The sequence below is a fragment of the Oryx dammah genome, unplaced genomic scaffold (assembly GCF_014754425.2).
Source record: "Oryx dammah isolate SB20612 unplaced genomic scaffold, SCBI_Odam_1.1 HiC_scaffold_28, whole genome shotgun sequence".
Taxonomy (NCBI): domain Eukaryota; kingdom Metazoa; phylum Chordata; class Mammalia; order Artiodactyla; family Bovidae; genus Oryx; species Oryx dammah.
The window spans coordinates 110,218,692-110,242,447 of NW_024070212.1; the positions used below are offsets into that span (position 1 = coordinate 110,218,692).

At 50.8% G+C, this 23,756-nt stretch overlaps 1 protein-coding gene across 2 annotated transcripts in view; it reads left to right on the forward strand.

The window, feature by feature from the left end:
• The window catches only part of EFHD1 (EF-hand domain family member D1), a 44,468-nt gene that overhangs the window by 8,666 nt on the left and 12,046 nt on the right, over nucleotides 1-23,756 (forward strand). The window contains exons 1-2 of one of the 2 annotated variants that reach the window (XM_040231774.1): nucleotides 15,753-15,757; nucleotides 16,679-16,826. In XM_040231774.1, coding sequence (XP_040087708.1) covers nucleotides 16,713-16,826 — 114 coding nt within the window. In that variant the 5' untranslated portion in view covers nucleotides 15,753-15,757; nucleotides 16,679-16,712. Of the gene's footprint in view, nucleotides 1-15,752; nucleotides 15,758-16,678; nucleotides 16,827-23,756 lie in introns of those variants that run through there. The other variant, XM_040231773.1, reaches the window with a different exon arrangement.

Sequence of the window (23,756 nt, forward strand, 5' to 3'; positions counted from 1 at the left end):
TATTTCTTATAGGGGTTTCAGCACTGGTTTTCTTTGCCCTGGTTGTGTGATGTGGGAGGAGCTGGAAGGAGGTGGCGTGATTTCTGGCGGTTTCATCTTTGCAGAGAGCTTCCTTCTTTTTATTCCTTGCTCCTCATCTCCTCTCAGGGACATCTCCTCCACCCTCCTCATTACAGAGCATCCTGTTTTGTGAGAATTCGAGTGACTTATGAAAATTCTACATGAGGCAAAAATAAAAAGTCTTTTTCCCTTTCTCCCTTGCAAAATTAAGTGCCTGGCGTCAAAGCTTCAGGGCTTCCTCAACGGCTCAGCAGTAAAAGAATCTGCCTGTAATAAAGGAATCTGCCTGCCAATGCAGGAGACTCGGGTTCGAGCCCTGGATCGGGAAGACGCCCTGGAGGAGGAAATGGCCACCCACTCCAGTGTTCTTGTCTGGGAAATCCCATGGAGAGAGAGGACCTGGTGGGCTACAGTCCATAGGGTCACAAGAGTCAGGTACAGCTGAGTGACTGAGCACGCTCAAAGCTTTAACGTCCAGGGGCCTCTAACTGTATTTACACCCTTAGCCCTATAACACCTCCCTGCCCTAGTCTAACTAGTGAATAGAAATACCTTCCTCCACTGGATCTGGGGAGTTTGGTAGACATGGGCTACGTCATGCGTGGTTTTACAGTACAGCCAACCCAGGGAATCTTGCAGGATGTGTTGCATGAATCAAATCTTTGGAGCTAGTGGATCCCAGGCCTGTCTTCTTGGGCAGAGATACTCATGGAGGAGCCCAGCCCTCACGCTGGATTTCTGCACAGCTCACTATCAGCTGCCTGCTTCACGGATAGCTGTGTATCATATGCACTCTAGTAGGTTCATGCCTAGAGGCATGCTCACTCACACTCTCTCACACACAGCTTTGGCCTCATCATACAGTCCTCCTGCAACAAACCTCTGCCTTCCCCCCCCTGCTTCTGTGTCCCCTGAGTGTTGATGACTGAAGGGCACCCCGGTGCTAAGTCTCAGATGCTCCTTGGAAGGCCTGTGTACAGGGGGACCTGAGTTACTGGAATGTGGACTGTGCCATTCTGCAGTCCCGACGTGTACTCAGTGGCCCCAAGACGCAGACCTGAGGCTCCCTGGTAAATCCTTCCTAGATTCCCAGGCTGCCTGGACCTTCTGTGACCCCTCCCTCAGTGCTCCCACCCCTGGGCTCCCGTGACCAGCACTGTCTGTGCGTTTGCTGATGTCTGCTCCTGTGGAGTGGTAATAATGGTGATAATGATGAATCTCTTTCTCACCTCCTGTCACAACCTATTCATTCATTCAGCTCTCTCATTCATTCAGCGAAGCACATGCCAGGTACTGGGGTTGTACAGATTGATCTGGAGGGGTTTCTGTCCTTGAGACGCTCAGCAAACTTTGAACAGTGGGATGGATTGACCACAATACTGCTTGACAGGGAAGGATTCAAATCCCAGGAAAGCCATCCACCACTCATGTACAAGACACCTCTAGCAGACCCCAGGGGATGTTGCATTCAGGAGGGCGGTTGTGGTCTTTCTGGACACAGCCAGGGAGGAGCAGCCAGCCAGGACTGGGAAGGGATCCGGGCCCTTGATGGATCGAAGGCCTCTTGGAGCCAGAGGATGGGGGCTGAGAGCTTGAAGTCTGGTGGGGACCTGCTCGACCTTAGGGGGCAGAAGGTGGGCAATGAAGCTGCAGTGAAAAATACAGTGTAGAGAAGAAAGAACTTTCTCATGGTTGCAGTTGTGGAGCAGTGGAAGGAATGATCTCAAAGGCGGTGAGTTCCTTTGTCGGGAGTTCCAATGGAAGGTGGGTGGTCTGTCTTCATGGAGTGAGAGGTTTGCAGTAGGGAAGAGTTGGAAAGTTCTTGGGAGGCTGGGGGATGGGCTAGATGACCTTCAAGGTTCTTTCTGGGCCAGGGTTGGGCCAGCTTGGTCTGTGAAGGGCCAGGTGGTAAATATATTTGACCTTGTGGGGTCCCTAGAGCCACCCGGCCACTGTGATAGACAGTAGCAGCAGAGAGTGCGTCCAGGAACCTAAACTCAGTAGCATGGCCGCATCCAGAGAAAACTTGGTGAGCGGGGTTTGCCTGCAGGCCGTGGTGTGCCAGCCCCTGTTGAAGGCAGTTGTTTTGGAAACTTCTGAATCCTGAGCCCTGTCTTTGGTGGTCTCATTCATCCCCTCCTTCATTTCTTGGCCTTTCTCCCTGTCTGTGGCCCGGGGTTTCACTGGTTGGGGCAGACCTCAAGCCCCCGGGGGAAAAGGAGCCAGACGTAGACGTGGACATGGACAGGAGAGTGAGCCTGGAACCCGGGACCCAGAGTCACTTCTGGAAGATTGTTGCTGGAGCAGAAGCAACAAGTCTGTCTGCTTCTCTTGCCAACTCAGAGGACCGGGCAGCTGGGAGCCCTCAGAAGGGCTGCCTTGGTGTTCCTTCCTCTGAGAGGTGGCCCAAGGTGTGTTTGAACCAGGCTGTGGTCGGGGAGGGCTTAGGGACTTCCCTAGTGGTCCAGTAATTAGGACTCTGCGTGTCCACTGCAGGTGGCACAGGTTCGATCCCTGGTCAGGGAACCAAGATCCCACAAGCTGAATGATACAGCTAAAAAAAGAGAGAGAGAGAGAGCTTAAAACTCCAGATGAAAAGGAAAGTGAAAGCTAACTTGGTTGCACAAAGTTGCACCATGGGGCCTTGGGTGTCTGCCTCCTTGAGCCCCATGGTTAGAGGAGGCATTCTTCATCTCAAGTTTTTAGACCAGCACCCCTCACCCCCTGCCATGCTCCTTTGTTATCTTTATCATCTCTGATTTCTTCTTCTTTTAGGAGGTCTCCAGGTGGAGAGGCGGGAGTGCTTGGGGCCAGCACCCTCTTTGGTGGGTGTCTCCTTACACTAATGGCTCTTGTGCCCTTTGAAAGTGTGGCTGTCTGATGTTGTCTTGCTAGTGGCCCTTCTCTGTGGGGAGGCCTTTGTGCAAGTTGTGGGTGGGTCGCGGTGTGTGTCCGGGGGTGTCCAGACCTGGTCTTACTTTCTTTCAGTCTCAGCCTGGCAGCTCTGTGTGTTACAAAATGAAAGTCAATTCTTTGATTTTTGGAAGCAAGGGCTGGGTGGTCTGTCCCCGCACAAGGCTGCCTCTAGTTGACAATACATCCTCGTGCTCTGCCAGCTTGGGTCAGGTTTGCAGGAAGTTCAGGACTTAGAAACTCTCATGTGCCCAAGGCTGGCCCTGCCGCCCCTTCCTGGTCAAAATGGCAGGGGACCCCAGGGCTGTGATTGATCCCAGCCTTGGGGTATCAGCTCCTGGGGATCCCCTGGCCCCACCTGGCACTGCTCCCTGAACTCTGTGCCTGGGACGGTGGACCCCGGCCATCTGTCCTCTACCAACAAGGTCTGGCTGAGGACAAGCCCACTTCTGCGCCCTCAGGGACCTGGTGAGCTCTGTTCCGGCCTTGGCGAGGTGCTGGCCCTGATCCTGTGCAGCTCTGTCCGTCTTGGCTTCGGTGACAGGGTCTCTGTCCCCTCCCTAAATGACACGTGCTCCCCGCACCCTTTCCTGCAAGAGCCAATTGTAGGAAATCTACATTCTGATTGATTCCTACCCATCAGAGCCACTGCTAGCAGAGCACCTGCTGTTCTGTGCAGCACTGTTATTAGCGTTTATACATCGTCAGCATGAGGAGGTTGGTGCTTTCAGCATCCCTCAGTTTACAGATGGGGAAGTCGAGGCGCAGAGAAACTAGATGACTTGCCCAATATGGCACTTTGCGTAAGTGGCGGAGCTGGGATTTGAACCCAGGTGGCCCGTGTTCTTGTCCCCTGTGCCACCAAGTCTCAACCATCATTTAAAAAAAAAAAAAAAAATTGTTTTTGGCTGTTCTGGGTCTTCATTGCTTCCCAGGTAGCCTTAGTGGTAATCTGCCCTCCAGTACAGGCAACACAGAGATGCGGGTTCAATCCCTGGATCGGGAAGGTGCCCTGGAGAAGGGTCTTCCTTGCTCCGCTCGGGCTTTCTCTAGCGGTGGTGAGCAGGGGCTACTCTTCGCTGCTGTGTGTAAGCTGCTCATTGCGGTGGCTTCTCTTGTTGCGGAGCACAGGCTCCAGGCGTGAGGGCTTCAGTAGTTGCGCGGCACAGGCTTAGTTGCTCTGCAGCATGTGCGATTTTCCTGGACCAGGAACAGAAGCCTTGTCCCCTGCTTTGGCAGGTGGATTCTTTACCACTTTGGCAGGTTGAATTGGGGCTTCTCTGGTGGCTCAGCAGGTAAAAAAAAATCCACCTGCAATGTGGGAGACCTGGGTTCTATCCCTGGGTTGATAAGATCCCCTGGAGAAAGGAGAGGCTACCCACTCCAGTATTCTGGCCTGGAGAATTCCATGGACTGTTATGGTCCACCGGGTGGCAAAGAGTTGGGCACGACTGAGCAACTTCCACGTCACTTCACTTCTACACCACTGGACCACCAGGGAAGCCCTCAGCCATCCTCGGCACCCTCCCCTGCACAGCCAGGCGGGGCCCTGCATGGCAGGCCTCCTGACATCCAGGTCTTGAGAGACCACCCACTCCCAGCCCGGGGCTGCTACCTCCTATGTGGCCTCCCCTGATCCATCCTACATGCCAGAGCCCAGATCTCATTATCTTGCTTCCCTCTTGAGAAGCCCTATGGGCTGGGGACAGCCTACAACATTTGGTGGCTCCCTATTGCCCATGGAACATAGTCCAGACTTCTCACGATGACCCTTAAGGCCAGTCACGGCTGGCTACTGCACTCTTCTCTCTTGCTGGTTGCCCCAGCTGGGCCCCCCTCCCACTGGGCTGTTGGTCCCCAACCTTCCCCCACCCCCCATCCACCAACCCCCATCTCCAGTCTGTTTCTATTGATTCTTAGGAGGCTCCCCTCTCCCTCCATAGTGTTTATTCTGGTAAAGCAGGCTCGGCTCTTTTTTTTTTTTTTTTTAATATTTATTTTTGGCTCTTTGTTCCGGGGCATAGGCTCCTCTCTAGTTGAGGCTTACAGACTCAGTAGCTGCACAGCAGGTGGGATCTTAGTTCCTGTACCAGGAACCACCAGGGAAGTCCCCAGCCCTTGATGGCTGAGCATGACTGACTTCTTTCTCCAGTCCCCAGGGCTGGACCCCAGGCCACGCGGGTGGAGGAGGGGAGCCTTGACCTCTGTAGAGAGATCTGAGCTCTGTTCTGGAGCTGTCCCTAGGCCCTAAATACGGCCCCAGGGGAGCTTCCCAGCCCCCAGGGATGTCAGGAGTGGGAGCCTTCCCTGTGGTGGTGCAGGGCCCTCTGGCAGTGACGGGCCTGTAAGTGAGACGTGGAACAAGGAAAGTGACCACCTTCTCAGGTTGTCCCCGAGATCACGTGACCACTCGGTGTGCAGTGGCAGCCTTAATTAGGTCACTCCTAGGTTGCAGCCCCAGGTTCTCTCCACTGAGGGAGCTGCAGGTCTGGGCCCCAAGCTGGGCTGCTGGATTTAGGATGGTGCCAGCCCAAAGGGAGGGCTTGGGGGAGGAGCCGCTGCCTGGGAAGTGGTGGGTGGAGGCGGAGGCTCTGAGGACCCAGAGGTTGCCAGCCTGGGTGTCTTCCTTTCTGTTCGGAGGGACCGCCGAGCCGCCCACGGTCCACTTCCTCTAGGCCCGTGGTCCCTGGCCTCGCCCTCCCTCAGGGCCTCCCCCTGGCCATGTCCCTCCCTGACTCAAGGGCTTGAGAGTCAAGGGGGTTTGCATCACTGCCAGGGCTGCCCCAGGCCTGACCAGGTCCGGATGTAGAAACCCCTAGGTTTGGGGTCACCCATCTCCCAAGATCCACAGGACTCCTGGGAATTCCCAGGACAACTAGGTTTCCAGGGGCCCCCTTGGGCCCAGTTTCCCAGCCCACCATGGCTTTTACGGGAGCTGTTGGGAGCCAAGGGCTTCCCTGGTGGCTCAGCTGATAAAGAATCCACCTGCAATGTGGGAGACCTGGGTTCCATCCCTGGGTTGGGAAGATCCCCTGGAGAAGGGAAAGGCTCTACCCACTCCAGTATTATGGCCTGAAGAATTCCATGGACTTTATAGTCCAAGGGGCCGCTCAGACACAACTAAGCGACTTTCAATTTTTTTCACTTTTTTGGGAACCAAGGGGAGGCGCCCCATTGTTACAGGAAAGAACCTACCCTGCTTATTTCCACACTCCGCTGATCAGGAGTGTCCTTGTGGCCTCCACGGCCTCCATCAGGGAGTGCCCATGACAGGTGTCCCCTGGGACACCCTTTCTTCTCACCCTCCTTTCTGGATGAATAGCCTGGTGATTCTCAATTCCCAGACCCATTTACTCTGTTCCTGTTCCCACACTGAGTCCCCAGCTGCCTGTACTTATCCAAACCCAGCAGAGGTGTTCCAATTTCAAAAGGACAAAAGGGAGACCCCAGAACTACGGTCTTTCTCTTAATGAAACATTTCTCTTAATAAGCCAAAACTTAAAAAAAAAAACGGAGAGGAGGAGCCCTTGCTGATGAGCTGAGAGCTTATCTGCCTTCCTGTGATCTTGGTGAGAAGGGAGTCAGTCTGGGGCAAAATCCAGACAAAACCCAAACCAAGGACACATAGCCCAGAACATCACTGGGACCTTGAACCAGGGATGTCTGACACCAGAAACACAGTCCCATCTCCTGCCATCCTCCGCCTTCCTCATGAGGAGCCCACTCGGGCTCCCGTGGGCCCAACTGTGCCCTGTTTCATTTGCCAGGTCAGAAGCTTTCCAGGGCTCGTCCCTCCCTGCCCTGTCACTCGTGGCCAGAGGGTTCTTGGCACCTGGACCCTGCGTGTGGCTGAAGCACTTTGCAGTCCTGACCTGTTAACTGGTGTCACTGGCACGTTCCTCTCGGGGCTGGGGCGGGGGTGGTCACGGGGGGCCTGGCTTGGGGTGCCGGCATCAGTGAGAGATTTTGCACGGAGCTGGAGCCTCCCAGTTTGAAGCCTTTTGCAGCCTGAGAGCACGGACTCGGGGAAGCCCAGCTCACCCTCGGTTCCCTCTCCTTCTGAATCCATGTTGAGGGTCCCAGGTGGGGGCAGTGCTCTCCCACTGCAGGCATTTGGGACAAAGCAGGTTTCCCTGCTTCTCTCAACACCCTAGGTAGCAGCAGCCTGACTCTGTATCCTCTTTGCTGTCTTGCGGGGCCCTGAGCTCACAGTGGGTGCTCTGTAGGGGTGGGGGTGGTGCCTCAGCTCTGCTCTGCCACCCTCCTTTTCCTTATAAGCTTCCAGACACTGTGTATGGACCTACGGGGGGCTAGTCTCCTGCAGCCTGTCGAGGTGTGGCTGCTGTGGTTGTTAGTCACTTAGTTGTGTCTGACACTTTGCGACCCCACGGACGGCAGCGTGCTGGGCTCCTCTGTCCTCCACTGTCTCCTGGAGTTTGCTCAAACTCATGTCCATTGAGCACTATCTAACCAGCTCCTCCAGTGGCGGAGGATGAGATGGTAAATGTGCTGGCCTCTTTCCAGAAAAAGCAGGGTATCAGCCAGAGGTGCATTCCCGCAGCATGGGCTGTGCACAGGACAGGGGAGGCTGGTGCTCACCTGACCCAGAGCCACTGCCACCTCACCTTCGCCCTCCCCACATCTCTCCATGATGGGTACTGTGTGCTCCCCCAGCCGCCTTAGTCTGCTCACTCCATGACCACCCTCCTCTCCCCACCCCCACCCCGCCATCCATCCTGCACATCGAGCTGAGAGCTCTTTTCTGAAGCACCTATCTGATGTCACATCTCTGCTTCATACTCTTTGGGGGTTGCCCCCATTCCCCCTTAGGAAGACACAGCTTTCCCAGATAGCCTGTGGGGCCGGACCCCCTGCCCACTTCTGAGACATCCTATCCCCTGTGGACCTTGCTGGGGACTGGGACTCCCTCCCAGGGCTCTGCAGCCTTGCTGCTGTCAGACCCAGCTCTGCCTAAGCTCCGGCCATATCACAGCTCAGCTGTCTGTACCTCTGCCTCCCCGCTGGGACCGGTCTCTGGGTTCTTTCATCTCTGGAGAGGCCCCGGGTAGACCCGAGCCAGGTGGTGACTGAGTGAATGGAGGCGGCCGGGGGCAGCCTGATTGGAAATCAGACTCTGGGCTTAGGCTTTTGTGCTTAATTCCTCAGAGTCCCCCTTCCTCAGAGCCTGCAGACTCTTAGTTTGCCTGCAGCGGTAACACACTTGGAGACAGGCTTTCTCAGTCTGCAGTGAATCAGGAGGGAGAGGAGGAAAGAGGGAGGAGGAAACGGCAGATAATTTGAGAGCCGGGTGTACTGCACGAAAGACAGGAAACCAGGACCTCAGAGAAGGGGCAGGCAGGGAGGCCTGGAGGAGGAACCCGGTCCTGTGACCTGGGGGAACCGACTCCTTAGAAAAGACCCTGATGCTGGGAAAGACTGAAGGCGGGAGGAGAAGGGGACACAGAGGACGAGATGGTTGGATCGCATCACCGACTCGATGGACATGAGTTTAAGTAAATTCCGGGAGTTGGTGATGGACAGGGAGGCCTGGTGTGCTACAGTCCATGGGATCGCAAAGAGTCAGACGCTACTGAGTGAATGAAATGAACTGACCTGGGGGAGGGGGCTGAGCTCATCTGGGTAGACACTGTTGGGACACCCACAGGCCCTGGGAAAGGCCATATGCTTCGGGCATGGTCTGGTACAGTGCCCTTCTCCTACCTGAAAGAGCCTGCCAGCAGGGGGAACCTTGTGAAAACGCAGGTTCTGATTTAGCAGGTCTGGGGAGGGACAGGAAATTCTGCGTCTTAGACAATCCTGGGCCACTGGTCCGGGGACCACACTTTGAGTGGCCAGAGCCTGCCTGACTGAAGAGGCAGCGCGTGATTCCCGTACCAGGACTTTCTGGGGGAAAGCCGGGTGTTCCAAGCTCCTGGTGCCCTGAGGCCTAGGCACCCCTCCCCCAACATTAAGAGTAAGGCATTTTCTGGGGTGCTGCCATTTCCTGAGAACCCTCTACCCTCTGGGGATCCCCAAGGTGGTTTCTGATGGCCGAGCCCCAGGCAGACAAAAGGCTGGCCCGCTTCTTTCTTCCTTGATAGCAGGATTATTCTGGGGAGGTGAAACCCAAGAAAACCCAGGGGCTCTGCACAGTGGAGCCCAGAGAGCAAGCCATTCATGGACCAGCACTGTATAGACGCTGGAAACTGGCCCTGCCCCCTTGCCTCTCTCCCTTACTGGCAGGGCCTTTGGCAGGGTGAGACTTAGGGCTCATTTGGGCCCCTTTGGCCAGGCTGGGGGCTTTCTCAGGTCATAGACCTAGTTTGGGGACCTCAGACCATCCTGCTTCACTCCACCCCGTTCCACCAGCCAGTGATGGCCCCAGTCAGAGTCAGGAAGCCCTCAAGTGAGGCCTTGGAGGGCAGATCTGATGCTGTCATCAGGACAGGCGGGTGACAAGAGTTATTCTATAAGGGTTTCCTGGAAATTCAGCCTAAGGGGCCGCAGCAGGTTGTGGACTGCAGTTTCTTCCAGAATGCTAATGGTGTTGGATGCTGTTTGAGGCCAGTGGGTGTCGGTACCTCTTCAGCAGCAGCCCTGGAAGTTGTCTGCTTCCTCTTCATGGTTGTGGACAGGTCCTACTTTTAAATATAGCTTCCTCCCATCGCACGCTTACCAGGCACAGGGGCCAGAGCTGGTGGGTTATCTTTTTTGGCCCCTCAACAGCTCTGCACGGCACAGACAGCTCAGTGATGGTCTGCAGTGGGCTTGCTAGCCCGTCTCTCCCACGTGAATGGCAAGGCTGGGACTGCACCCAGGCCTGTATCTGCAGGGCCATGTGCACCTCTGATGGGGCTGGAGTCTCCCCACTCAGAGGTCCTGGAGAATAGCAAGAGGAAAGGAAGGTGGACCTTTCAAAGCAAAAGCAAGAGAAAAAGCTCACCAATCCAGAAGAGGGCTAGAAAGAAGCCCCAGGAGACAAACAAGGTTGGGGTGGGGCAGGGGGTGTCTTGGAACCATGAATGGCTTTTCTTTGTAATATCCTAGACTGCCTTTAAGAGGGAAAATGTGGGTTAAAATTTAAATTATAGGGGGAAAAAAACTGGTGAATGGAGCGAAGATATTGGTAGAGGAGGAGCCAAGGACTTAAGGGGATACCAATAGGACTCAGCAACGCGGCTCCTGTTATCTCTGCCAACGTCATCAGATACAAATTGTAAAACATCTAACTCTCGCAGTTAACTAGTGGTCTGTTTGTTGGAATATCATGTATGCACTCTGTCACCACCTGTCAAGGGGGGTGACTAATAACCACCTCACAGCCCGGCTGAATTAAATAAGGTGACTTAGCACAGTGCCTGGCACTTAGGAAGTGCTCAATAAAGAGTAAACGCAGGCGTCTATTATTAATTCTTCATAGGAATGTTGAAAGGGTTCCTGTATGAGACAATGTGTGTGAGCTGCAAGGCAGACCAGTGGTAGTTACTAGGTGCTTTGAACCCCATTGTCTGCGCCGACGGCAGACGGTCATCGGATGATTTGAGAGGAGCAGATAAAACCGTGAGATGATGAGGGGCCACCTGGGAGGGTTTTTCTGCCTGCCTTGTAAATGCAGGCCCTGGAGGAGGTGGCTGTGGACCAGCCCTGAGAGACGGTCACTTTAAAGGGAGAAGGGCGTGCTTCTGGATTACAAATCCCAGTTCCAAGGGGAGGGCGGGGACACCACTAATGTGGTCTCTTTCTAGTCTGGCCGGGACTTAACGATGGTGCTTGGCCGGTGCTTCAGGCAGGAACAAAGGGACGCAGTCTTTGCTGGGTCCCTGGGAGTGGAGGCGCTGGCTGGCTCGTGACCCCTGTCTTCCCTGCCCCTCTTCCCTTGGAGACGTCCCCTCTCTGTCCACACACGGGCGTTATTCCTAGGCCAAACTGGCCCTCTGGCCGGATGGCGGACCCTTTCCTCCGCCTGGGATTTGTCCTCCGAGGTGGTGGGCTTCTGCACCCACTATGGTCAGCCCCCAATTTCCTGCCTATTTAAAGAAATGGGAATTCCTTTCACCTGTTGCCCAGCCTTCACCAAGGCTGTTTCTCACACATTTGGCCTTTGTTCTTAGGCCTGGAAAGTATTTCAGGCTTGAGGGCTTAAGAGAAGTTTTCCAACCCTTCATGGCCCTTCTGAGTCAGAACCCCGGGGAAATGCATGGGTAAGGTCTTTGAGCCCCTCGCTGCCCACAGCCCCAGCCTGACCGCACTTTGGGCTGGGGAGCCCGTGTTGGCTGCAGGCTCAGGTGATGGGGGGTGGCCCTGGTCCTCCCTGCCCCTGCCAGGCGAGGACAAACTCCTGCCTTGTTCCCTGACCTTTTCTTATCTCGTCCCAGTTCATCTCCGGTTCCTGAGGCCCTTCTCCTCACCCTTGAGCGTTTCAGCTGTTCTCGTTTTCCCTTCATTTCCCTCCCTTTCTTCTCCGGGTTCGGACCCCGACTCTCAGCCTCTGCCCGGAAGATCTGTATCTTGGATGCACCCCATCTTCGGTTTCCGTTTCCTCTGCAGACTTCATTGGGACCAGCATCGTACGCTGAGCAGAGGGCAGGGAACACCTGTCCACACTCTGGGCCTGGAGGGCAGAGCACAGGGGCCGTTCACCTGGCCGCCTTTCTGAGGTAGCGTTGCCCTGAGAAGCTGTTTCCCCAAGTGTTTTCCTTGGAACGATTGCTTAGAGGAGCCTCCCCCCGTAGAAAGTCCCTGAACGCAGAGGACCGTGTGGCCCGAGCGCTGTTGCCTTCGGACACATGACCGTATGGAAGGCTTTGGAGAGCTCCACACTAGAGAAGCCTGTTCACTTGGAGCAGGACTCCCTGTACCAGAGACCGTCCCTCCGGCCTGTTTGTAAGAGCTCTTCTCACCTCAGGTCCTGTGTTAGCTGTTTTTGCCAGGAAGGTCTTCCTTGTTATCGTTCAGTCGCTAGGTCGCCTCCGACTCTTTGCGACCCTGTGGACTGCAGCTTGCAACGCTCAGATCCGGCCTTCCCTGGGTCGGGAAGATCCCCTGGAGAAGGGCTTGGCAACCCACTCCAGCGTTCTGGGCTGGAGAATCCCACGGACAGAGGAGCCTGGCGGGCTGCAGTCCATAGAGTCTTAGAGTCGTACACAAGTGAAGTGAATTAGCACACGTGCTAACTATGATAAACAGTAACTCCCCATTCCCCATTCTCTCCGCCACCATTCTCCTTTCTGTCTGTGAATCTGACTATTCTCGGAATGTCAGACAGCTGGAATCATGCAGAATTTGTCCTTTTGCATCTGACTTACTTTCACTTAGCATAACGTCTTCAAGGTTCGTTCATTCTGTGATGGGAGCCACTCTTCACTGTGGTGCGCAGGGCTTAGTTGCTCCGCAGCACGTGGGATCTCTTCCCAGATCAGGGGTTGAATGTGTGTCTCCTGCCTGGGCAGGCGGATTTACCACTGATCCAGCTGGGAAGCCCTGCCCCAGCAAATTTGACAGTCAGCACTCTTCCTAGGTGGCCTACCTATACCTACCTAACAGGCCAGCCACTGAATTGCATGGGCATCTACCCCTGTTTATCTTTCCCTCCAGAAGCCTGATAGAGGGCCTTGCTGATTCTGATAGAGTCAGTCCTGGTGTTCTGGTGGACCTGCTTGACCATCTTGTTTCAAAAGCAAGAGACCCAGCAGTTCTGCCCTGGGATATTGACCCAAGGGAAATGAAGGCATATGTCCATACAAAACTTGGACAGAAGTGTTCATAGCAGCATGATTCATCATAGCCAGAAGTGGAAACAACTCAAATGTCTCTCAGCTGAAGAATGGATAAACAAAATATGGTATATTTATACAATAGAATATTATTCAGCGATAAATAACAAGAATAAAATAGTGATTGATGTGTGCTACAACATGGTGGACCTTGAAAACATTACCCTAAGTGAAGGAAGCCAGACCCAAAAAGTCACATATAGAATGGTTCCATTTATATGAAATGCCGAGAATAGGCAAACACACAGAGACAGAAAGCAAGCTGGTAGTTGCAGGAGATTGAGAAGAGGGAATGGGGAATGACTGCTGCAGGGCGTGGAGTTCTTTTCGGGGTGATGAAAATGTTGGGGAGTTATTAATAGGCAGTGATGGATAGTTCTACAACGTTGTGAATATGCTAAAAATCACTGAGGTGTGCAATTTAAACTGCGCCACCATAGCTCAGTTGGTAAAGAATCCACCTGCAATGCAGGAGACCCCAGTTTGATTCCTGGGTTGGGAAGATCCGGTGGAGAAGGGACAGGCTACCCACTCCAGGATTCTTGGGCTTCCCTGGTGACTCAAGTGGTAAAGAATCCGCCTGCAGTGCGAGAGACCTGGGTTCAATCCCTAGGTTTGGAAGATTCCCTGGAGAAGGGAAAGGCTACCCACTCCAGAATTCTGGCCTGGAGAATTCCATGGACTGTATAGTCGATGGGATCACAAAGAGTCGGACGCGACTGAGCGACTTTCACTTCCACTTCAATTTAAAAGAGTGAATTTTGTGGCATATAAATTGTATCTCAATAAAGGTGCTATTTTCAGTGTTCAAGTTCTTTAAAAAAAATCATTTATTTATTTATTTTTGACTGCTCTGGGTCTTCATTGCTGTGCTCGGACTCTCTCTAGTTGTGGCAAGCAGGGCCCACAGGCACTCGGGCTTAGCTGCTCCGAGTCATGTGGGATCTTCCTGAACCAGGGACTGAAACTATGTCTCCTCTACTGGCAGGCGGATTCTTAACCACTGGACCACCAGGGAAGAATGATAAAGCTATTATTATTATTATTTTTAAAGCTAAAAACCAAGAAAATACGGCCAATCCCTGAATCACTTTTAGGGAACCCCTGGCAATCACTGTTTCCTCTTTTAAGTGCTCACAAATCATGTTGATAATACTAGATCCAGAGCTAGTCCATCTGTGATTTATAAACTCTGCCTGCTTCCTGGAAACCCTGGCACACCTGGAAACCGCACTGGAACACCTGTCTTGTCCTTCAGGGTTTTCAGAGCCCACCAAGAACTTCCAGGGGACTCATCTGTGAACTTTAGCACAGAACTTTTGCAACGTGTTCCTTCCAGCCAAGAAGGTGGTGGGAGTCCAGGGGGAGCACAGAGCTGCCTGGAGGAGGTGGCATCTGTTCAAGAACAGAGGGCAGACAGTGCTGTTGGAGACCAGAGGAAGTGGGGCAAGCTCCTTGGCTCCAGGGGACAGAAAAGGCCACCAAGGAGGGTGGGGTGGGAATATGTTGTGGGTGGGAGGAACGGCATGAGCTGGCCACTGTGGCTGGAACACAGCACCCTGGGGAGTACTAGGCTTCATCTCCAGCAAGACCACGTGGGCCTCAAAATACCACCAGCCCACATGGTTAGATTTCTGGATGCCCACAGGCTACGAGTGTGGTGTGCTCCCCAACAATGGTGGTTTCTTTTGTGGAACTGAGGGTGGGCAGAACTGACAGTCAAGAAGTCTGTTTTTTTGTTTGTTTGTATTTATTTTTTTTTAACTGTGGTAAAATATGCATAATGTTTACCATCTTAACCATTTAAGTGTTGAGATCACCATATGCTCACATTCTTGTGTAACCATTACTACCTTCCATTTCCAGGACCTTTTCTTCATCCCAAATTGAAACTCTAAACCGTGAAACAGTAACTCCCACCCCACCCCTCTTCCCCCTGGTCTCTAGTAGCTACTCTAGGAATTCTGGAAATCTCATATAAGTGGAATTATGCAGGTTTGTCTTTTTGTGTCTGGTTTATTTCAATCTTAGCATAATGTTCTCAAGTTTCATCTGTGTTGTAGCATGTATTCAGTTCAGTCGCTCAGTCATGTCCGAGTCTTTTTGACTCCATGAACTGCAGCACACTAGGCTTCCCTGTCCATCACCAACTCCTGGAGCTTGCTCAAACTCATGTCCATTGAGTTGGTGATGCCATCCAACAGTCTCATCCTCTGTCATCCCCTTCTCCTCCTGCCTTCATTCTTTCCCAGCATCAGAATCTTTTCCAATGAGTCAGCTCTTCGCATCAGGTGGCCAGAGTATTGGAGCTTCAGCTTCAACATCAGTCCTTCCAATGAATATTCAGGACTAATTTCCTTTAGGATGAACTGGTTTGATCTCCGTGCAGTCCAAGGGACTCTCAAGAGTCTTCTCCAACACCATAGTTCAAAAGCATCGATTCTTCTGTGCTCAGCTTTCTTTATGGTCCAACTCTCACATCCATACATGACTACTAGAAAAACCATGGCTTTGACTGTATGGACCTTTGTCAGCAAAGTATAGAATTTCATTTTTAAAATAATTTTATTTATTTATTTTTGACCTCGCTGGGTCTTCGTTGCTACAAGGGCTTTCTCTAGTTGCAGTGCGTGGGCTTCTCATCGCAGTGGCTTTCCCTGTTGCAGAGCACAGGCTCTTCGGTGCTCAGGCTTTAGTAGTTGCTGCCCACGGGCTCAGTAGTTGTGGCTCCTGGGCTTAATTACTCTGCATTGTGTGGAATCTTCCTGGACCAGGGATCAAACCCATGTTCCCTGCATTGGCATGTGGATTCTTATCCACTTCACCACCAAGGAAGACCAGAATTTCATTTTAAAAATGGAGAATAATATGCTATTGTGTAAACATATAATGTCCCATTGTATGGATATACTTCATTTTGCTTATCTGTTCATCAGTCAGGGGATTCTGGGGTTGTTCCCACCTTTGGGCTGTTCTGAATGGATTTGATTTTAACGCATGATGTTCATACTGTAGTAACAAAGGATCTCTGGGGAGTGGAGACTAGGATGGATTTGCTAGGAGAAGAGCCAGGGAGTCTGTGAGAAGCTCCATAATAGCCCAAGTGTGTAGAGAAGGATGCTGGGGGTGGGGCTGTGTGGAGTGGCTGGGGGAGAAGAACAGAGGCTGAAGAAGGGTCCCACAGGGCTGACCCAGGCACTCAGGAGTACAGGGCAGGGCCAGGATCCCTGCCGTGGGGAGGCTTGGGGGCTTGGGGCACCGTCAGCAAAGGTGCTGGCCCTGTGTCGAAACTTGGCCAAGAGTATTGTGCCAAGTCCCGGCTCATCTATAACATCCGGGCATGGCCATTCAGACCTGGGGACTGGATATCTGGGAGCCGGAGGGCTAAGCGTGAAACCAGAGTGCCAGGTCGGCAAAGCAGCTTCCAGAGACAGGAGACCTGCGGACGAGAGGAGAGGTGGATGGAAATGGGGTGGTGGGGACCCAGGGACTGGTGACCGAAGGAAGCTTCCAGAACCGTCAGTGTAATAGAGTGGGTGCATAGGGTGCCTTGTGGCAGCCCTTCCATTGTCCAGCGTTAGGAGTTCCGTGGATCTTTGTTGACTAAAATGGGGAAAAATATAGGTAAACAGGCGTGTTTTTCATCCTCAGGAAACTTACGGCTTAATTAAGGCGTTAACAGATATGAAAACATTCCTGGAGTCCAAGACCCGCTTTGAGTTGGACCCTGCAGAGTCCAGAGGTGTTGAAGGAGAGGCCGGGGACCCTTCCAACGCAGTGACCCTGGTGGCCACTGCAAGGCAGGAGTAGTTTGAGTCTTTTTTAAGTAACTAAAGCCAAAAGCCAAAAGCATTTCAAATGGTAGGTTAACAAGTGTCTTTTGGTCCTGGCCGTGGCTATCCCTCACCAGCGCCCTGCGTTTGACCCCACAGGTATGATGCTGGAAGGGATGGCTTCATTGACCTGATGGAGCTGAAGCTGATGATGGAGAAGCTGGGGGCCCCCCAGACCCACCTGGGCCTGAAGAGCATGATCAAGGAGGTGGACGAGGACTTTGATGGCAAACTCAGCTTCCGTGAGGTACCTGCGTCCTGGCCGTGAGCCCCTGGAGGGTGAGGGTCCGAGAGGACCCGCTGATTTACCATCCCCTGGACTACACAATGTCTTGGGCCCCTCTAGAGAGCTGCTTGGATATTTAACCTGCAGTTCTGCTTTTTAACATATCTTTAAGGAGCTAGTGAACCACAGTGCTGGCATGAGAAAATGCTCAGCAAGCAGTTTGAAAATCACTTTGGGTAGGATAGCCTCCTTTGGGTAAAATGGTGAATATTGAGCAATCTGGAGGGATGTTCACTAAAACATTCATAGTAAATGTTTGTGGGTACAAAGTTTTGGTGGTTTTTAGTTTCACACTTTAAAAATATATTTAAACTGTTAAGTTTTATGTTGTTGTTGTTTAGTTGCTAAGTCCTATCCGACTCTTTGCAAACCCATGGATATAGCCCGCCAGGTTCCTCTGTCCATGGGATTTCCCAGGCAAGAATGCTGGAGTGAGTTGCCATTTCCTTCTCCAGGGAATCTTCCTGACCCAGGGATTGTACCCTTATCTCCTGCTTGCAGATGGATTCTGTACCACTGAACTACCTGGAAAGCCCATTAATTTTTAAAATATGCATTTTAAAGTAGTTTTTTAAAAAAATAATTAAACAAAGGGTCTTACTTTCTGCCCCTGAACCTTCTCCTCCAAACGAGTCCAGGATAGGTTTTTGGTCTTTGGACCCCTGGAATTGTGAGCAAAATTGTGTACATACAGATATATTCCTGGAAGAATACACATAGATCCTCCTGATTTCCCAATGGGTGAAAACCTCAGCCATTTTTACTTTGGGGAATAAATCTCAAGGCCACTGGGTTTCTTCCATGGCAAGAATGCAGCTCCACAAGGAAGGGAATTGCATGTCTTGTGTGTTTGAGTTTTATTGAAAGGTTTTTAGATGTATCCATGACCTGGTATTAGAATAACTTTGGCAAGTCCATCCAGGCTGAAGGTTTGGACATTAGCCCAGCTGCTGTGGTCTCGTTTTCAGTCGTGTCTCTTTTGGGACCCTCGGAAGCTGAAAGAAGAGAGGACAGTCCTTGTCTTCTGGTGTTTAACCTTGATTATTCCAGAAACAGTGGAGTGCGGGCATCCTGGTTTCTGAGGGTGAGAACTTTGGCCAAATACTGGTCTTCCGTCCAGGCTAGATAGGGCCTTTGGATGCTCTTCCTGGTTGCGGGGGCGGGGGGCTGGGTGCAGTTCTCTCTGAAGCTGAGTTTGCAGCCATGAGTCCCTTCCCCAGCTGACCGTGCCTCTCACTGCTCACAGATCAACTTCAGAATCCCCCATCTCTTCCTTTCCTCAACTGGCTGATGTGGAGATAGATCATGGAAAACCTGTGTTGGGCGTAACCCTCAGGATAATCTGCTGCCAGACTTCTCATTTCAGAGCTAAGGAGCTAGAAGACCGAAAAGGTCAGCACTTGCCTGAAATCAGATCCCGGCTCAGGGCTGGGCCTGGGAGACAGCCTGCCACCCTCATTTACCACGTTCAACTTTGCGGCTGCCTCTCTGGTTCCCTTGCCTCTCACTTGTATTACTACAAATTATTAATAATAATAATACAATCCTTTGTATTATTCATGCATCATGCTAGGCATTAGCTCTTTCTTTCCAGTGTCTCAAGTGGTAAAGAACCAGCCTGAAATGCAGAAGACGTGGGTTCGATCCCTGGGTTGGGAAGATACCCTGGAGGAGGAAATGGCAACCCACTCCAGGATTCTTGCCTGGGGAATCCCATGGACAGAGGAGCCTGGCAGGCTACAGTTCATGGGGTCACAAAGAGCCGGACGTAACTGAGCACACATAACGACAACAATAATCTGGCTACCCCTGGGATGTAGAAAGTAAAGGATTTTGCCTTGGTGAAGCTTTGGAGGCACTGCTGGGGAAAGAACTTCTGTGGCAAAGTTTTAACCTCAGGGGAATGGAAATCGAGGGTGCTTAGATGTCTATGCAAGTCACCAACTGAAAATCCCTCCCCTCTGTTTGACCCAGGATCCTCCTGCATGCACCCCTCTCTGTTTCCAAGATGCTCAGTTAGCTTTTGGTTAGCTGCTGGTTTGGCCATTTCGATCTGAAACTTGGACATTTTCAGAGGGTTTCATTGTGGGTACTCAACCCACCTACAGGTCTTCAGGGGTGTTCGCGTTCAGTCCTTTGTCAATTCAGAGTCCCACTGTGGCCCCATCTCTAGGAGTCGTGCCCAGAAGTACAGAATTGGACGTGTGGATACGTTTGCCACACAATACTCCACAGCCCAAATTCCTGCTCTTAGGATTTCACTCTGCTAGTATCCACCCATGTTGTAAGCCACTAGTGGGCTGATGCTGAGTTTGTATAATGAAAAGAGGTGTACATTCCAACCTCCATCTTCCACACAGAGCTGCATAACTGGAACACATTATTTCTCAGCCTCAGTTTTTATGTCCTTAAAATAGGGCTGTTAACAGCTTTTGCTTGGAACTGTTTTGAGGACAAAGTTCTCTTTCTATGCCTCTATCAGTTAGAATGCTTGACTGCTAGTGATGGAAAGAGAATGCTAACTAATTTAAACAAGGAAAGAACAAGTGACTCTTGGTTCACATATCTAGGAGATGAAGTGAAAGTGTTTTAGACACCAGTAATCAGTAATTTTCTCTTGCTGTACCTTGACTGTGCTTTTTTCTACATCCTTTCTTTCCAAATAGGGTGTTGTCCCTGGGGCCTGCCATGATGGTTGCTCTCGGCTCCAGGCTACATTACCCCAGGGGATGGAGGGCTACTTCATCCCAGAATCCATAACAGTCTCAGAAGAAGGCTTCTGATTGGCCCTCATAGGGGTACATGCCCACCTCCTGGACCAATCATTGCATCCAGGATACTGTGATTGGTTAGATTCAGGTCATGTGCCACAGGGCATCATAAAACAGCTCCACCACCATCATCACATGTGGCAGGAGCTGCCAGATAGACAAAATGTCTCATTTCTATAGTGCCTTCCTGACCTGATGCTTAGTGGGTACTTGGTGAGTTTATATTCCGCCCCCCCCCCCTTTTTTTTTGGATTAACTTGACTGAAGTGAGTTACATCTAAACAAAAGCCCTTTGATACAGAAAATATGTCTTTATTAAGCACCAGTTTGCTACTTTCCCTCAACGTTCAAGGGAATTGATCCTTCTTTTAAACCATTTCTTTTCCAATTATGAAAATTATATGTGCACATTCAGGGTATTTAACAAAATGGCACACAAGGAGCCTTTAAAAACGATGATCTAGCACAGTGTTTGATGACCAGAGGACAAACGTTGACAGTGTGAGAAGCAGGAACAAAAGCATATTTCCAAACTGTGTGTAAAAGATAATTGTTTGCGTTTATAGTTTATGTACATGTACAGACTTGTAGGAGAAGTCACAGGATGCACTGGAGTTAGCAGTTCTATCTCCGTAGCTCTAGGGATCTAGAATCGGATTCCAGGCACTCCCCACCTCAGACTCCTTTGGAGGCAGACAGAGAGGCCTTAATATCTTCCTCCCTTTTTCTTGTAGTCCTTACTAATTCCATTACATCTGTCTCAAAGCAGAATTGCTCCAAGACCAGACATGTGGTGGTTTTGTACAAAGGCTGGATAAGGGGTTTACTAGATTACGTGTCAGTCCTGGGAACTAGGTGGCTTCCCAAGGGGTTCAGAGGTAAAGAATCCACCTGCCAGTGCAGGAGACCCAGGAAGGAAGATTCCTCTGGAGGAGGAAATGGCAACCCACTCCGGTATTCTTGCTGGGAAAATCCCATGGACTGGGGAGGCTGGCAGGTTACAGTCCATAGGGTCTCAAAGAGTCAGGCACGAGTGAGTGCACACACACACATGCACGAATAAGCACACACTGGAAACGTAGGTCTTCTTTTCTCCTCCCACTCTACCCTCCCTAAGAGGGTCCCTGGCAGCCCTGGCTGTCCTGGGTTGCACCCCTGTCTGTTTATGGTTGATTGGACCTGGGTGGACCCGTGGCCAGATTAGGTCAATTGGATTCGTATCTGGGAATTTGGGGCTGGAATTTGGCACACTGGCTCTGCAGGTGGCTGTTCCTGCAAGGATAATTCAGTGTGGAGTGGCCAGTTTCTGCCCTGTGGTCCAGACACAAGAGCTTGAGAGAGAATGTGGCCTCCGGTCTTGAACACATTGGCTCTCCCCATTCCAGTCTTCATCCAGGCCTCTGTATTTTGCCCTTGGCTTTTGAGATATCCTATTTGTATAATGAATACCTCCTTTTTGCTTAAGCCAACAAGTGTGTTTCTGTCACTCGCCACCTAAAAGCTCTAACTAATGTGGGCAAGTGTTTGTATCACCAGTCAGAGCCACGGAATTAAAAATTCCCTTAAATTCATCACAAGCATTTGCTAGCTCATGTCTGAAACTGCTTTTTAGCTTTGTGAGTTCTCTCTGTTTCTTTGTTTTCTGCTTCTCCTTCCCTCCCCCCTCTTTGCTCAGAGTCACAGCTAGGACACTTTCCAATTCTCTACAACATACCAGTCTTTGTGGACTATAAATAGGAAGACAAACAAGGCTGGGCAGTTGGAGAAATTGTCATTCAGGGGTTGGTGATTGTGATACATTAAATGGGAAAGTCTGGCATGCTCTATGGAAAGCTGGAGATTTTCAAGTTGAGCTGGATCTTTTTTCTTTAACTGGCTGGGGCAGGGAGACCCCTAAGTTATGACAGAGCTGCTGGTGGTTACCTGTGAGCCGGCAGAGTTGAGAGTGAGCACTCGTGGCCGGGATCCACTCAGGGGAAAGGACTGTTGAGGAATACTTTAAGCCCTTTTGTTGCTGGTGGTGTTTAGTCACTCAGTCGTGTCTGACTCTTTGCGATCCCATGGACTCTAGTCCACCAAGCTCCTCTGTCCATGGAACTTTTCAAGCAAGAATATTGGAGTGGGTTGCCATTTCTTCCTCCAGAGGATCTTCCCATACTCTTCTGTAAACACCTACATTGTCATCTTTGCTGCAGAGTAAGAAAAATAAATTTTAGAGAAGAGACTCCCCTGCCCCAGGTCACTAGGATTGGTGCTAGGCTGCGGGCGGTGCTCCGTCTTTCCTAAGCTCCGGAGGGGCAACCTGTTTTGTGTCCTCCTTATAAAGACTTGGGAAGGAGGGTGGCTTCTGCTAAATGCTTTAAGGACACATAGGGGACCGAGGGATGGTTGGATATTTTACTCTTTCCCTGCTCACGTGTGCAGGAATCTTCAGTCTCTTCTATGAGAGCCCACTCACCACCATCCCCCAGCCCCCTTGTCCCCCATCCTTTTCTTGGGGGAACCTCTCCTCCTTCAACAGGCTTGACTTCCAGGTCTTCTTTGGAGCCGGTGATCTGGCTCTGAGAGTCTGCCGCAAACTGAGTCTTTGCCGGCCTCTAGTGAGAGAGTTTGAAGCTGCAGGTGGGTGACCGTGGCATTTCTGTCGAGCCAAGCTGACCACGGTGGCGGTCTCCTCCATGAAGCTGAAAATCCTGCAACATCTTGCTTCACCGGTTGCTTTGTTTTTGGCGAAGTCCACAGCAGAGTTAGGACCCTTGAAGCAAGAATGACAAAGAAGGACTTGTTGGCAAGGCGTTTGGGGGTGGTGATGGTGGAAGCTCGGACTTTCACTTAATGAGACACACTTCCCTCTAGGCGTTAAGAGACACTCAAGTTGAAATTTGGAAAAAGTGCATTGAGCTTGTCTTACCTCTCATTCTGCTTTAGAAAATGTTCTTTCCTCTTGGGGAAGATAATCTTTAGAGGAAAATTGAAATTTCCCTTTAGGCATACATATTGTGTGTGTGTGTGTGTGTGTGTGTGTGTGTGTCTGTATGTGCTCAGATGCTAAGTCATGTCTGACTCTTTGCAACCTCATGGACTACAGCCCACCAGGCTCCTCTGTCCATGGATTCCTCCAGGCAAGAATTCTGGAGTGGGTTGCCATTTCCTCCTCCAGGGCATCTTTCCCAACCCAGGGATCGAGCCCACATCTCCTGCCTTGGGAGGGGGATTCTTTACCACTGAGCCACTTGAGAAGATCTATTCTTCTTAGATGGATAAATTATGGAAGTGGTATAGAAGCTGTTTGACAAATTCACAAAAAAAATTTTAAAGAAGAGAAGTAAAAAAGCCATAAAACTGCCTTGGGGGTGATGGAAGGACATGCAAGGGGTGAGATAGAGCAAGGACTGCGCTTTCGGGTTGACCTATTTGTTTATTTTAAAATGTATCCTCCAGAGTATTGTATGTATTGTCTTCTCTTAGTATAGACTGACTTTAAAGACAAATTCATTCAGGTCACATTTTGAATCTTCAGGAAGATGATGGATTATTCAATAAGTGGTGTGGGGATTACTAACTAACCATGTGGAAGAAAATAAGGTTAATTTTCACCTTTACATGGCAGATCAAAATAAATTTCAGAGATTAAATATTTACATTTTTTTAAAAAGAGTCCTAAAAGCTGTAGATAAAAACACAGGTTTCTGATTGTTTCTGTAACCTTGGTGGCAAGGAAGGATTTTCTAAGCATAACACTGGTGAGAGAAAAGCAAAGATTGATAGCTTTTGAAAAACATTTCTACCGTAAACAAAATTGAAAGGCAAGTGACAGAGCTAAAGTAGAAAACACCGAGAAAGATAAATAGTTTAATGCCAAAATGGGACACAAATGGGAAGTAGGAATGGTTTCTTAAAATGTCAGAAATATTACATTATTCAGTTTTAAACGTAGTACATACCAATCTATTGGACCTTTTCTTTCATGGCTGTTAAGCAGGATGTTGCCAATTTTTTGCTTTTATGCATAGTGCTTCTTCTTAAACCATTTAATGTAATGTTTTTATGCGATATAACATTTATGTGCATGTTTAAGGGATGGATTCCAAGCAGGGGAATTAATGATTAGAAGGGTGAA